Source organism: Homalodisca vitripennis, chromosome 4, assembly GCF_021130785.1.
Source record: "Homalodisca vitripennis isolate AUS2020 chromosome 4, UT_GWSS_2.1, whole genome shotgun sequence".
Lineage (NCBI taxonomy): Eukaryota > Metazoa > Arthropoda > Insecta > Hemiptera > Cicadellidae > Homalodisca > Homalodisca vitripennis.
In genome coordinates, this window is record NC_060210.1 from 41246247 (window position 1) to 41260002 (window position 13756).

The 13756-nt window shown below is 32.8% G+C and overlaps 1 protein-coding gene across 10 annotated transcripts in view; it reads left to right on the forward strand.

Moving 5' to 3' along the window:
- LOC124359192 (translation initiation factor IF-2) overlaps positions 1 to 12647 on the forward strand; it is a 102651-nt gene extending 90004 nt beyond the window's left edge. For 8 of the 10 annotated variants that reach the window (XM_046811729.1, XM_046811731.1, XM_046811730.1 and 5 more), the window contains 3 exons: positions 257 to 507; positions 2345 to 2642; positions 9009 to 10001. In XM_046811729.1, the coding sequence (XP_046667685.1) occupies positions 257 to 507; positions 2345 to 2642; positions 9009 to 9826 (1367 nt within the window). In that variant the 3' untranslated portion in view covers positions 9827 to 10001. Of the gene's footprint in view, positions 1 to 256; positions 508 to 2344; positions 2643 to 9008; positions 10002 to 10737; positions 10888 to 12412 lie in introns of those variants that run through there. The other 2 variants (XM_046811732.1, XM_046811733.1) reach the window with 2 other exon arrangements.
- Positions 12648 to 13756: the final 1109 nt, after the last annotated feature.

Genomic DNA, 13756 nt, shown 5'->3' on the forward strand with positions numbered 1-13756 from the left:
TATCTTCAAGAGAAACGCAAACAAAACCACATTCTCTCGAAGTGGTTCAGGTAGGCTAGGGATTTCTATTGTTGGAACACAACAATGGCAAATGTCCGCAATCTCTTCAAAATGTTAATTATAATTTAATAAGTTTAGAATTTAAATAGGATATATTTATCTAAGTAACAGTTGTCTAATACTAAGAACTATTTCAGGTGAACAGGGTAGGCTAAGCAGGTAACAATTGTTACACCTAACATGTTTATTCACACAGGAGCAGAGCTATTTGCAAAGCGGCGCAAGAAATCCGAGAAGTGGGTAGTTGACGAGAATAACGTAAAGACAACATCGTACTTTGAGAGCAGTGTAAACTATTCAGGAACTAATCAACAAGGCACAAGCTACAAGAGCTACCAACCACCATCACTGCTGCCGACTACTCCGACCGCTAAGCTACCACCACCGTCTTACCTGAAGAATGGAACCCAGCGAGTTGAGAATGTTCAGAAGATGAATGAAATACAGGTAAAATTACCACTTTGTTTTGAAAAAACACGTAGTACTTTCTCGACTCTTGAGCAAGTTCCTGATCTTGATCCAAATTCCTAGTGAGTCTTGTGTTTATATTTAGGCAAGCGCCTATGTAGATCACAATAGCCATGCAATGAACAATAGTTACAAACAAGTTGGATTCAATTTGATTACTTGTTGTAAATTTAAAAAAAAAATTGAATTCTTACTGCAAATAAAACATTTGTTCGTTTTAATGTTTGATTCATAATACATAATTTAAAATAATAAAAACAGTTGTGATATGCCAAAATATATAAATGTAAATAATAATTACATGATCATTTGTATTCTGTTAAATTAAGGAATGGAGCTCAATTGTGAGATATTGTTGAGCAAATTAATAGGCAAATAATATTTATTAACTATTTAATTTCTTAGTTGTCTCATAACACTGAAATGCAATCATGTTCATTCAGTACAACTCAATGCGGCCATTAATGTTTAAAAAAATTTCTTTAGTCGTAGAAAACCCATAGGGTGGTCTAATCAGTAATCAATGATCTTTTCCAGATGTGCGTAATTCAATAGTTATTGTAATTGTCAAAAGGAACTTGCTATGTGTATTCAACTGTAACTAACAAGCCAGAAACACATGTTATTATTATGGACACCCCTAACTTAAAATAAATAACATTTGGACCTCATGAAAGCGTAAAAGTGCTCGTGTGTGTGTGTGTGTGTGTGTGTGTGTGCATGGACTCCGTCTGTATGTCTGTTGTCTGTCTGCCTGTCTGTCTAATCCGTCTGTCTAAAACTTCTTCAAGAATGAGTATATAACACTCGTATAGTGCTGTTAGTAATGTCGTAAGAAGTAGTCCTGTAATATTCTCTTCTTCAAACTATAGATAGAAAATCCATTTACTTAAGTAATTATCCTATTTTTATTAATTTTTGTTCACTCAGTATTTTTATTTGTTTTTGTTTACTTTCTCTACAATATTGCTAATTATCAGAATTCCAAATCATATCCATAAGTTATTCTGCTTCAGATGACTTCTTGAAATTAAAAATAAATTATAAAAGTAATATAGGTACACTGCTCAAGATAAAATTCGAATTGTAACAATTTCAACTCGAGTCTACGCACAACCATCAAGGCCCATATATGCTCTTTTCCCATATTATTTTAAATTATTCAGAAATTATGTAGCAAATTTAATGCTGTTTTTACTAGGTATGCGTGTATGTATGTGGATATATATATATATATATATATATATATATATATATATATATATATTTCAATTTATCTCTTTATTTATTACATTGATTTATTTAAGGTGACATAGTATTTTTTATATTATTTCAGCGTTAATTATTTCATGTTAATTATTTTGAAGTGTATTACTGAAATACTTTTGTTTATTTTATATTAATTAGATATCCAAACGCTACGTGTGTTATCATTTTCAATATAAAGATGTACTTTTGTCTTTCATTTTTGTGTAGAAATAAACGTGATTTGATTTGATTTGATTTTGACTTGGTAAAGCAGAGTAGGCATTTTGTTGCAAATTTACTCTTATCGGCCTGTATTAATTCACAAGTCATTCACAATAACTTTCAATGAAAGAAATAGAAAATCAAACTCCTTCAAAATTATTAATACACATTTTCTAGCAGAGAATCGAGGCACTATCGGCTGAGGGTCCAAAGGTTATTTTTCGCTACGGGGTTGACCTTAGTAATTACTTTCTAGGTCAGTGAATGAGTAAGTAAAAATAAATGTTGTAGTTCACCATGTTGTAGTGAATCCTTTCGAAAGAAAACGAGTACAATATTATTATAGGAGCGGTTCGCACAGCCCAGACTTCGGCTAGTAAAATCGCCTTGGGAAGCTGCTCTAGAGACAGGATCAGTAGACGCCGCCTTCCAAGAAGTCGCATCGCTTCCACGCAACATGTTCCCGCCAGCAGCGCCTGCACCGGCCCCTGCGGCCTTCGCGCCTCCTCCAGCACCCGTGTTCCAGAGTGTGTCCGGCAAGCCTCTCCCTGCTACTAACGGCGTACTGCCAGAGCCCTCGGGCCTCTACCAGGCCAAGCCTCCCAAGGCGTGGACGGCGCCACAGCAGCAGCTACAACCCTTTAGTGAGTATTCTATATCTCAATAGACATAACAAATAGCACCTAATTTCCTAGGCTAGAAGTTACAGATTAGGTATGGTTGAGTATCGGGTACACTAAGGCTCCCAAAACCTCTTTATATAACAGTTCACTCAAAATATAGAGAACTAATGTTGTTCATGTAATTTTTCAATTTAGTCGTTTCCTTACACATTTTCTTTGCTCATAATATTTTTTAAATTGTTCATGTAGTTACCTTAAAAATGAGTGGGTATCACCAGCAGAATCAGGATCTGACCATATGTAATATATATTAAAAGACACAGATGTCTCCAAGTCATTAATAACATGGTCCTTCTTTGAGAACGACGTTGTGGAAATCTACCAACTTCATCCCTATAAAAGAAGTTCCCGTTCCACTCATGTACATAGTAGAAGCCGTGATGCATTTTAACTTTAATTCCAAGCTTTGCTAATTTTTTGCCAAGCTATAACAAACATTTTTTTAATTATATTTCATTGCTGTACATTTAGCAAATCTTGTTAGAAAGAAGCTTAAATTTTAACCAATGTACGTGTTTGTTGTTAAAATTAACATAAAACTTAGCTTTAATTCGTCTTTCAAGTTAAAATTTAACATTTGAATAAACATGCTTTCGCTTGTAATTGTAAATATATGCAAAAAGAAGACCAGTTCATGTACAAGGAAAAGATTTCAATTGGAATATTTGCTATGTAATGCATTGCACTTGAAAATGATCGTTTAATGTTTTAGAATCAACCATCAGTACAGTCTCGTTTATAATGTATCTTACTAGTGTAAAATACAGACATTTTTATTTTTATTTCAACGACTGCATTTTGAAATGAACTGTTGTCTGTTGAAGATGATTGCCTAGGATACTAAACTGTTCAGTCTGTTAACTATTGATATTTGGTTACAGATTTTGGTTTGTAATCTTTATACTTTGACTATCGCAAAATCAAGATCATCTCAGAATACTCGTATACACTCGGTTCCACGTTCACCGTGCAGTACGGAGTTAATCCAAACGGCAGTTCTCGTGGTACTAGACGTCCTCAAGACATCGCCCGGGTCAATTCCATAAACGCATTTGGATTAAATACGTTATTTCGGCCAAACTAAATTTGTTTCTTCTCAAACTTATTTTTGAGTTTAGGCAACAGATTTCAAGAAGCGGGTTTCTTGTTCCAGCCATATACTGCTTACACGTTACAATTTACATTACTTTTCAATTAAATGAAATTACCATTATAAATGTAAAGTATTAGCATATTTATTACTAATAAAATATTATTCTTAAACTATACATTTGTTTATTTGTATAAATTTTTAATGGTAGTTTATATGTTACCTGTACGTTATGTACACGTTAAATAAATGTTGTAGTTATGCAAAAGCAATAAATATGGAGTATTACAATAGTTATTAATACAAAAATAATATAAAATTACAATAATACTTACAGTATTTGTATTAAAATTTCACTGTTTAAAATTTCATTCAATTTTACTGTTTTTTTTTTCGTTTTAAATTATTTTACGACATTTGATGTTATATTTATATTACATGTTACTATGGTGATTACCCTGCTTGATTTTTTGTAAGACGACTCCTGACTCAACAGGTGTTGTACAGTAAAATCTATTTAAGCGCTTTCACACGGGTCGCCGAGGAAAGTTGATGCAACCCGCATAACACTAGGCATGATGATCCCAGTAAAGGTAGTTAACATGAGTGTCTTAATAGACCTGTACTGTGCGGTGAACGTGGAACCGAGTATAGAGGTTTCTAGTACATTAATCGGCTTATATCAAGGCTGTTTGTGACATTGTTGCAAGAGATTAACAAAGCACCTATATCAACTTTTCAATATGTACTATAATAAGCACCAAAGCTGCAAATGGTGCATGGCATTGACATTTATTTTTCTTGCAGTTGGGCATAGTTTCAATTGTGCTTAGCCATACCCCAGCCCTTTACCGAAGTCTAGGGTTATTGCTTCGAAGAACGGCTCTCTACATTCGATTTCCGGGGAGTTGTAGAGATGGACTTGTAACAGTTTTCCTGTCTGTAATAAATATCTTAACAATAATACACTTGGTACTTTTAAAAACAATTTGAGGCAAGTATGCTTCAAGGGCCAGCCTGAAAATAAACTAGAACATATTTTTCGAATACATTTATAAAACTTATCATTTGCAATAATAATTTTCAATTACCCTGAATTTTTTAATTATACATTTTGTTCGTCATCCAAATTTTCTCCTGGTATCATGTATTTACAACACAACGTTTAGTACTGTGTATGGTTACTGATTGGTACAATAAAATATAAGATAAGATTTCACGTCCCTGCACAATAAATATGTATTAAATACACGTCTACATTTTATCCAAATATCCATCCGTGCCAGACAATTAACTGTTACTTACCTGGTTAAATTATGTACTTAACCAGGCATGTGTCTCTCAGAAATATTCCGATACACTCAAGCTACTGTGTATTGGCTCTGATGGTTTTATAATGTACATTCTACATTACTGTCCTTATATTATTCATGTATTCATTTGAATCATGTATCAAAGTCTATATAGCAAAAGTATAATTTACTGTAGATGTTGATGTGGAACTTTTTTAAATGTATATTTTGTGTCATGTGCTGTACATACTGTTACAAATAGTAATACTGTTACTGTGTTTTATTCTCTCAAAGTATGTTCTTGATCTTTCAAAGCAAACGTTCAATGTTACATAAGTAAGTATCTCAAAATCTATTACGTTTACAAATTAACAACAGTCATATAAAACTACTGTTATAGTGTTATCTGTATTGTGTTCTTTTAGTAATTTGAACACACTTCTGTAACCTTTTTAAATATGTGCTGACCACTATAATGTCTTATTTTGTCTGTTCTCTAATATCTAACCAAACACAAAATGTTTATGCTGATAAATATTGACATGATTTGACGTGTTCAACAATGTGAAAGTATTTATATTTGCATCATTACGGACATAAAGAGGCAGATTCGTCACTTCCTAAGAATGCACCTTAGATTGCCAACCTTATCAATTATGTTTAATATAAAATGTTTTTTAATAATTTAGTTAAGTATTAATAAACAAAGTTTACTACATATTATATTTATTAATGATTTCATTAATAATATTTTATATGGAAGGATTGTCTTTCCAATGTTATTATTAAATCACGGATAACATTAAACAAAATTATAATAATTAAAGCTTTATGTTGTTACAACTATTAAAAACTAACAAACCTATTTTATTAAATTTTACATTATTTATATTGTTTTGGTATCGTTTGTTTACTTACATAAAACGTTTAAGCCTACATACGTAATGTGTATAAAACGTGTTTTGGTCTGTTTCTTATCAACGAATTTCGTAATGAGCCTTATTACAATAAGACAATATAAATAATTCACTTTTACTACAATAAACAAATAAACATAAATAAATATGCAATAACTTAAAATGAAATAGCGCAGACACTTCTAATATACTACTTTCCAATTCTTTTAGACAATAATAAACTATAGTTAACAGTTTTCGGTTAATGAATATTGATGTCAGTGGTAGACATTTCACTAAACAAACACAAGTGTTGGAGATACTATGAAAAGCACATATTAATTAAAAGCAAGTATAAGGAAATTCAATATAATCTACGAAATAGATAAAGAGCGAAGTTTTATTAAAAGGAATAAATCGTCAATAAGTCTTAATTTAGCAATCTTCAAATTATATGAAAATCATACTGCAAAAAGGACGGGTTTCATTTTTTCTGTTATTCAGTTTATGTTGGTAATGGATATCAAATGCAATAAAAATTTTCAAGGGATCTTTTTATGCAAAAAGAACGATATTCTAGCTGTAATAAAGCTTTGAAATAATGCTATACTCTATAGTAAGTATGTCATCAGTTTCTCCACTGCAACAGATAAGCTTTGCCAGTTGTTCGTAACACACTGTCACGTGACTTTGTTCACATTTCAGATAAAGCCGGTTAGTTTCTATTATAGCACGAGACACATCATCGCAGTATGAACAATTACCGCACCCCACTCCCCCCTCACCGTGCGGCGTTGCCACATTGTCATATCAGCTGATTCTCAGTATGTGGTAACGCGACGTCACGTTTCGTTCCGGTTGTTTAAGTCCGTTTTGTATTTCGACGTTAATTTTGCTCACATTCTCTGTCGTAGTATAAACACGAGTTAGTTTTAATCATGAAGGTAATGGATCCAGGAAGCTAGATGAGAAGTAAAGATAAGCAGTAACGATTGTTCGATTGTTGAATTCAATCGATTATCCCATCACTAGTTATTCTTCCGTTACAGCTGGCAAAACTGTGTCATAACTCAGGCTTGCATTGATATCTCGTACATAGTACACGTTAACTGTTCTATTGTGTAAATCTTCTTTTGATATTAACGTGTTAGACCACGCAGCCATATTTTGAATGTGCAGATAGCTCAGTTACGATCTTGCTACACCCTGATCCTCAATAAATCATCTGTCCAACGGCTTGTTAATTTTTATTTGATAACGTGAGCGTCTCTCAAACCATCTTGAACAATTGTGTGGCATTAAAGCCATTACGGCCTTAAAAAACGAGTAAAATATATTTATCTTGGTCATGAGACTAAACTTTTTTCAGAAAAATATGATGTACTTTACCATGTTTTTATTTGGCGTCGGTGTAAATTACAAAATGCAATTTGTTTTTATTATCCTTAGACATTAACACATTCAAGGTAAACATTATATGAATATTGTATTTTTTAAGTTGTTGCATGATTTATTAATGGTGGTCTAAACCTTACATTTAGTGTAGCCAAAAGTTAAGGTTATATGACGCTCATCCTGTTTGCAGTGTGGTTTTCATATATGAATGTATAAAGTGTAACTTTAAAGAAGTAGTTAGAGCCACTGAAATAGCAAAAGAGTTCCTATAATTGAATATAATAAAGCGCTTAGTCTCCTGTCTGTTTGTGTTTGTTTCAAAGTAGTAAATTTTCCCTCTTTATAATTTTCCATAAACAATAAAAGTATTTAAAAAGTATCACTCTTGAATCTCAACAGATGCTTTTAATAATGGATGATTATTGAAAAAATAGATACCTATGGCGTTTTTATGCTAATTTTATTTTCCTATAGCTAATATAATTTAAGGAGTCCCATGTTTGTTATCTTACTAATAAAAATAAGTGTTTTTAACTAGAATTATAAATTCTGTACCTATGTTTCTGTCAGTATTATTGCATTACAGAATTAAAAAGTAATCAAATAGTTTCATTATTTTAAATTCAAATAAATCGTTGTTTCATTTAGAATCTTGTGCAAATCTGTATATAATTTTAGTTTACATTCGAAATGTTACATAATGTCTTCAATTTAGTGTGTTTAAACCTGGCCCTCCCGAGTTTAGGGATCTAAATTAGAAATTATTCTTGTAAAACGTTTATTTGTATACATCACTCTGTGGTCGGTTTTTGTTTTTCAAGAATTTCTAAGTGCGCTATTTTGTAGTTTAAAGAAAAAATTTATAGTTTTTGCAGTGATAGTTCATAATGATTAAACATACGTTAAAAATTTCAACTTGACAGTTTTAACAGAAACGTATAAAAACACTATTATGCAAAAATTAAAAGTATGGCAGGAGGATAACTTTTTAGGACGTTCATTTAAAGTCATTTTCCTGAAAAATAGAAATCCAGTTAACAAATAAATAAATATATTTTTTATATATTTGAAGATTTAATTGCCTAATATTCCTTCAATAAATGTGTTGAAATGTTTACCTGTATTTTGGGTCAATGTGTTAGAATTCTAACTACCTCAATTTGTGTGTTTCGCAAAATTAATTTTTGTAGTTTTGTTTAACCTTACACTGCTTTTTGTTTCTTCTGTTAACAATTACTTATTTATATAATATAAAGGTGTTACTTTGCATCGCTATACATTAAAAACCATATGAACTACTTTGGCTTTGTAGTGAACCGACTTTACAGTATCAATTATGTTTTTAAATACAAATATTCTACAGTATATTAAGAATATTTTATGCTTGGTGTTTACAAATTAATATTCAACAGTTCTTTTTAGTACGCACATAATTTGGAAGACAAGTCTTCAATATACGTCAATCATAAGAAATTAGAAAATCCAACGAGAATTATTTGTAACGTATATAAAAAATTAAGTTTTAATATTGCTGAACAAAAAAATAAACGCTATTAAATTGCGTGGTAAATTATACACTCAGTCTTGCTTTCTTATTGTTTGCATGCATGCCTCTTTGCTTTGCTTCTGCTTTGTAACTGGCTGCTTTCTATAGGCACGGTCGACTTGGACAAGCTTTTCGAGGCCAGGCCTAGAACCCCAACCTCTGTGAGTCTCTTGTATGAGGCGTCCTCTAACACAATACTCGCTACAGAAACGTCAAACATCAAACCCAACACCCCAGTCCTGGAGCCTCCTAACCCTCTTCCTGCTGTAGTCACCAAAGTCATGGACTCCAAACCCATTAAACCAGTAATTAAACAAGTCAATGAGCGTTTGGAAGCCAAAGGTATAAAACAGACTCCAGTTAGGCGAAAAATTGAAACAGTTGAGCAAAAACCCCCCCAGGAACGATCGGTTCCGACACCTGTAGGATTTTTAGATATTAAAGCTATTTTAGACCCCAACAGACCACTCACACCCTTACCACCGAGTGCTGATGTCATGAGAAGAGAAATGATTAATGAGCTGGAGCCGTTTAATCCGGACCTTCCGATTCGCGGTTATGGCACTATGCTTGTGAATTCTCCACTGTCATTTGCAGAGGCTAAGACACCTCCTCCTCCTCCTCCCCCACCCACACCTCCCCCTAGAATAACAGAAATGAGTGATGAATTGTCACTCAACATATTTGAAACACAAAGAGTTGACGTTGGTCCTAAGTCAGGTGTAGTGAAAACGAGGACCGGTGACACCAAAATAATGACTTTCGATACTGAAAAGTTTATTGCTAATGAGACACAAGCCATTGAAGGATCTTCTGAAATGGGCGACATAAAGGTAAGTGTTACTGCAGAAGGCGATGGTATTGTAGTAGGTGATATTTTAGAGTCATCTGAAAGTAAATCAAATGAAAAAAACAAAAATGGTTGAAGGTGGAGCACTAAAAACTACTGTAAAATACACGGTTAAAGAAGGAGAGGAGGTTGAAGTTCAAATCAAGGCTCAAGAGTACGAGCCAGATGAGGTAACCATAGTAGAGGTACCAAGAGCTGAAAAGAAAGAAGAAGTAAAAACATCAAGCAAGGCAATTAAGGAAGATGTTAAACAACATGTTGATACGAAATTGAATGGCAGTAGCAAGAATGGTACCATTGCACAAAATGTTCAATTTACTTTGCCTCAAAGAAGAAAGTCAACTGACAAACAAGTTGTTTCATCTGATGATCAGTCATCAATTAATGTTGATGCAACATTATCAGCAAAACAAACAATCACAACATCAGAATCATCAATAAAAGAATCTCAGACAAATATGCAGAAACAGTTTACATCAACAGCATTAGAATCAGCTAGGAAAGAATCTCAGTCTAGCATAAAGAAAGACTTTACATCGAGTTCAAGAAAACAATCTTCTTCCAGTTACAAGAATATTGAAGAAGAAGAACACAGCTCAAAACCTTATGAAAAGTTACCAGTCAAGGATTTAATTGACACTTTTGAGCACAGCAACAGACCTATTATTAGGCCAAAAACCGATGACGAGAAACTTCCTCACTTGGAGGAGTCAGGAACGGAAAGGACTAATCTTCAAGAGGATTCTCGTCAAACTCAGTTTGTCTCGTTATCTCACACCCAACAACCTTTCAAACCCAGCACACAACCCTTGAATCCCGAACCTGTCGTATTCCACCAACAACACTTTGAAACATCACAGTCACAAGAAGGCCAAGTTAAGACACAAGCCTTTCAGTACCATTCACAACAAGTAGTGATACACCAATCACAACCTACACTGCCACGTGCGACGTTCCAGCCAATCTCACACCAAGCTGCCCCTACAGATGACCAACAGTACTACGTTGCCAATACTACGGTGGAAACGCGAACTTTCCCAACTGCAGTAGCATCACAAAACACTGAGTCGCTCGAAGAATCCAGCTTCACGCTTTCAAAGAAGTCCACAAGCTCTGGGTTCTCAAAATCTGAGAAGAGTAAGTTTTACACAAGTTTCCCCTTTGTGTTGTGTTGTCACAACTTGCATGATTCTTCGGTTTCTTCGTTTCTTCTGAGTTCTGGTAGCCTGTATTACTGTACTGTACATCTTTTTAAGGTTTATATTTAATTTGAAGTATTTGCACGACTACAATATCTGTTCAGATTGATTTACAGTAGTTTTGTTTAATGCATAGTATTCAAATTATTTTGTTCATAACCTTTATAAGATGACTTTAAATTATAGGTAAAGTAATAATTGCACACAATCTATATATTGCTTTTCTTACAGGTTTTTGGCACGTTGTTGTTCAGTTTTAATGTGATTTTAGTTGTAACTGTAACTGTAGTTTTTCTGAGACGAATGTGTGAAATAGTTTTTGTATTGATGATTGTAATAGCTAAACCGGTAAAATCAGACTGAACATTCAAAACTAGCGGCTCTAAAACATTTCTTGCTAGCATCTGTATGATATTACAGACTAAATGTCTCAACTGTCACCATTAAAAAACTAATGAAATCAACCATAACTTATCTACTCTGAGTGAAAAGTTATCTATGGGTACAGATGTGGGTTAAGACCTTTAATTGCGTGCATTTTTAGTTCAAATAAATTCACAAGATGTGGTTTGATTGTACAGACATAAGTCGCTCGTAGTCTTTTGGTTGTAATATAATTTTAATCTTTCATATATATCTTTATATATATATATATATATATCATCATCATCATCTTGAGTATGTACAACTGGGAATATATATATATATATATATATATATATATATATATATTGAAATATATATATATACGTTTGTGTTAATGTTTCATGATTTTTTGAATTAGAAAAGGAAGTAAAAGGTTACGCCTCCATATTTCCTGATAGGTATGTAATAAACACTTTACAAAAAATGGTGAACCTAGCTTTTAAAGGGGGCTGACAGCAAAATGTACTGTTAAAACCCAAATTAAAGCCATTTTGTCACACCCTCTTCATACAAATAAACATAATATTTGAATTTTGTGCCAAAATGCTGAGCAAATACCTATGTTTGCCATAAGAAAATTTTCTAAAATGACACCCTTGGGCAATTTTTCTGGATTAGAAATAATGTTACTGCATTCTTTGGGGTCAAAAATAGGGGTATCTGCTGAAATGCATTATGCAGCTCAGATTGTTTGGCTGCTATAGACACTTTACGGGCGGTCTGAAACATCCTGTGTAAGCCTAAGAGTGGACTAAAATTAAAAATAAATATGGCTCGTTCTGAAAAAGTAAATTCATTTCAATTTTCATTTTTCTATTAAATTTTTAAACTATATTTATAGAATTTAAAGAGTTTTATTTTTATTTAAGGAATTTGATATATAGGCTAAGCAATTCTATAAAAATGTACTCATCTCGTATATAAAATCATGTGGAGTGCGGATACGTACTCGTATTAGTAGCGCCAAACATTATGAACCTGAACAATTTAAATGTATTTTATGAATGGTTGTGGTAAATGCCTGTGTTTGTACTTAGGTGCGGCTACTAATCTGGCCCCTGCGTCTTTGGAGCCACCATCTCGAGCTCTGTACCATCCTCAGGAGTACAACAGCCTCAACAACTACAACACGGCCCCACGGGGATGGAACCGCAATATGGATTACTACAGACCGGTCGTCTTCTTGCCGGCCAAGACACCCACGTTCACCGACTTCTAACTCCACTATATGTGTACAAACTGTATATTGTATCATAAATATTTGTAAATTAATGGTTGTGCATTTCTCACCTGATCGTCTTTTTAACTAACAATGAGAATGAATTGTATATTGTGACTAATATTGTAAAGAGTAATAAAATAATATGTATTTAAGAGAAAACTTATGTCACTTACTTTTGAATTCTCTCCAAAGTCCCCTATAAATAAAAAATTGTAAAACATTATTTTATAGGTCTACGTAATAATTACTTGTTATGCAAAAACGTCAAGTTACAATATTTATGATTTAGTACAGTCACTAACGGTGAAAATGAGGTAACAGCTCCCAATGTTTTCGGATTGCGTAGATTTACTTGAACATTTGCATACCACTTCATTTGACCCTCAACTTCAAAAGTGATATTGTCTCGATGTTTACTTTTTTGCAAATTGGGGGTAAAACTACCCCTGTACGAATGTATTCGAAAAGTTCAGATTTGCGAATTTGAAAGATTCATTTTCAAATATGTTAGATAATGTACATTTAAAGTTTTTTTTTAATATTATATATGAAATTAAATTACTTCCAAAACATTAAAATCCTTAAAACTAACCATTAACATCAGAAAAACTAGGGAAAAGGTTTTAGTGTTGGTGTATTCACAATATATTATATACCTTTTATTAAAGATAAGAAAACCACTCATTAAAACTCAGCCGTTATAAAACCCTTAAAAACCACCCCATATAAAAAATAAAACTCTTATGAAATGGTTGATATGTTTTACTGGTATACTGATATATCAATATGTATGTATATATAGCTTTATATATATTTATATATAAAGCAATAAGACCCTTATTGCTTTATTGTATGTTGACTATGACGTTATTTCCAGAGCCCTATACCTGAACTGCCTAGTCTAAATGAGGATAATTCACCATAATGACCATAGTATGAGATTATTAGTATTTTGGAGTAGAGTAAGAATTGCAAAACAAATTTTCCTTATCCAAACAGCTTACAAAGATTTACATATCTAAGGTTTACTTGAGATTTTTTTATTTAAGCCACTAAATATTTTTTTGTCAGGTGAATTTAGTCAAGTATCGCCATTCAATACATACTAGGAGTCCGACTTTTTCCCGATGTTTAATCCTCAACTGATATATTCACACTA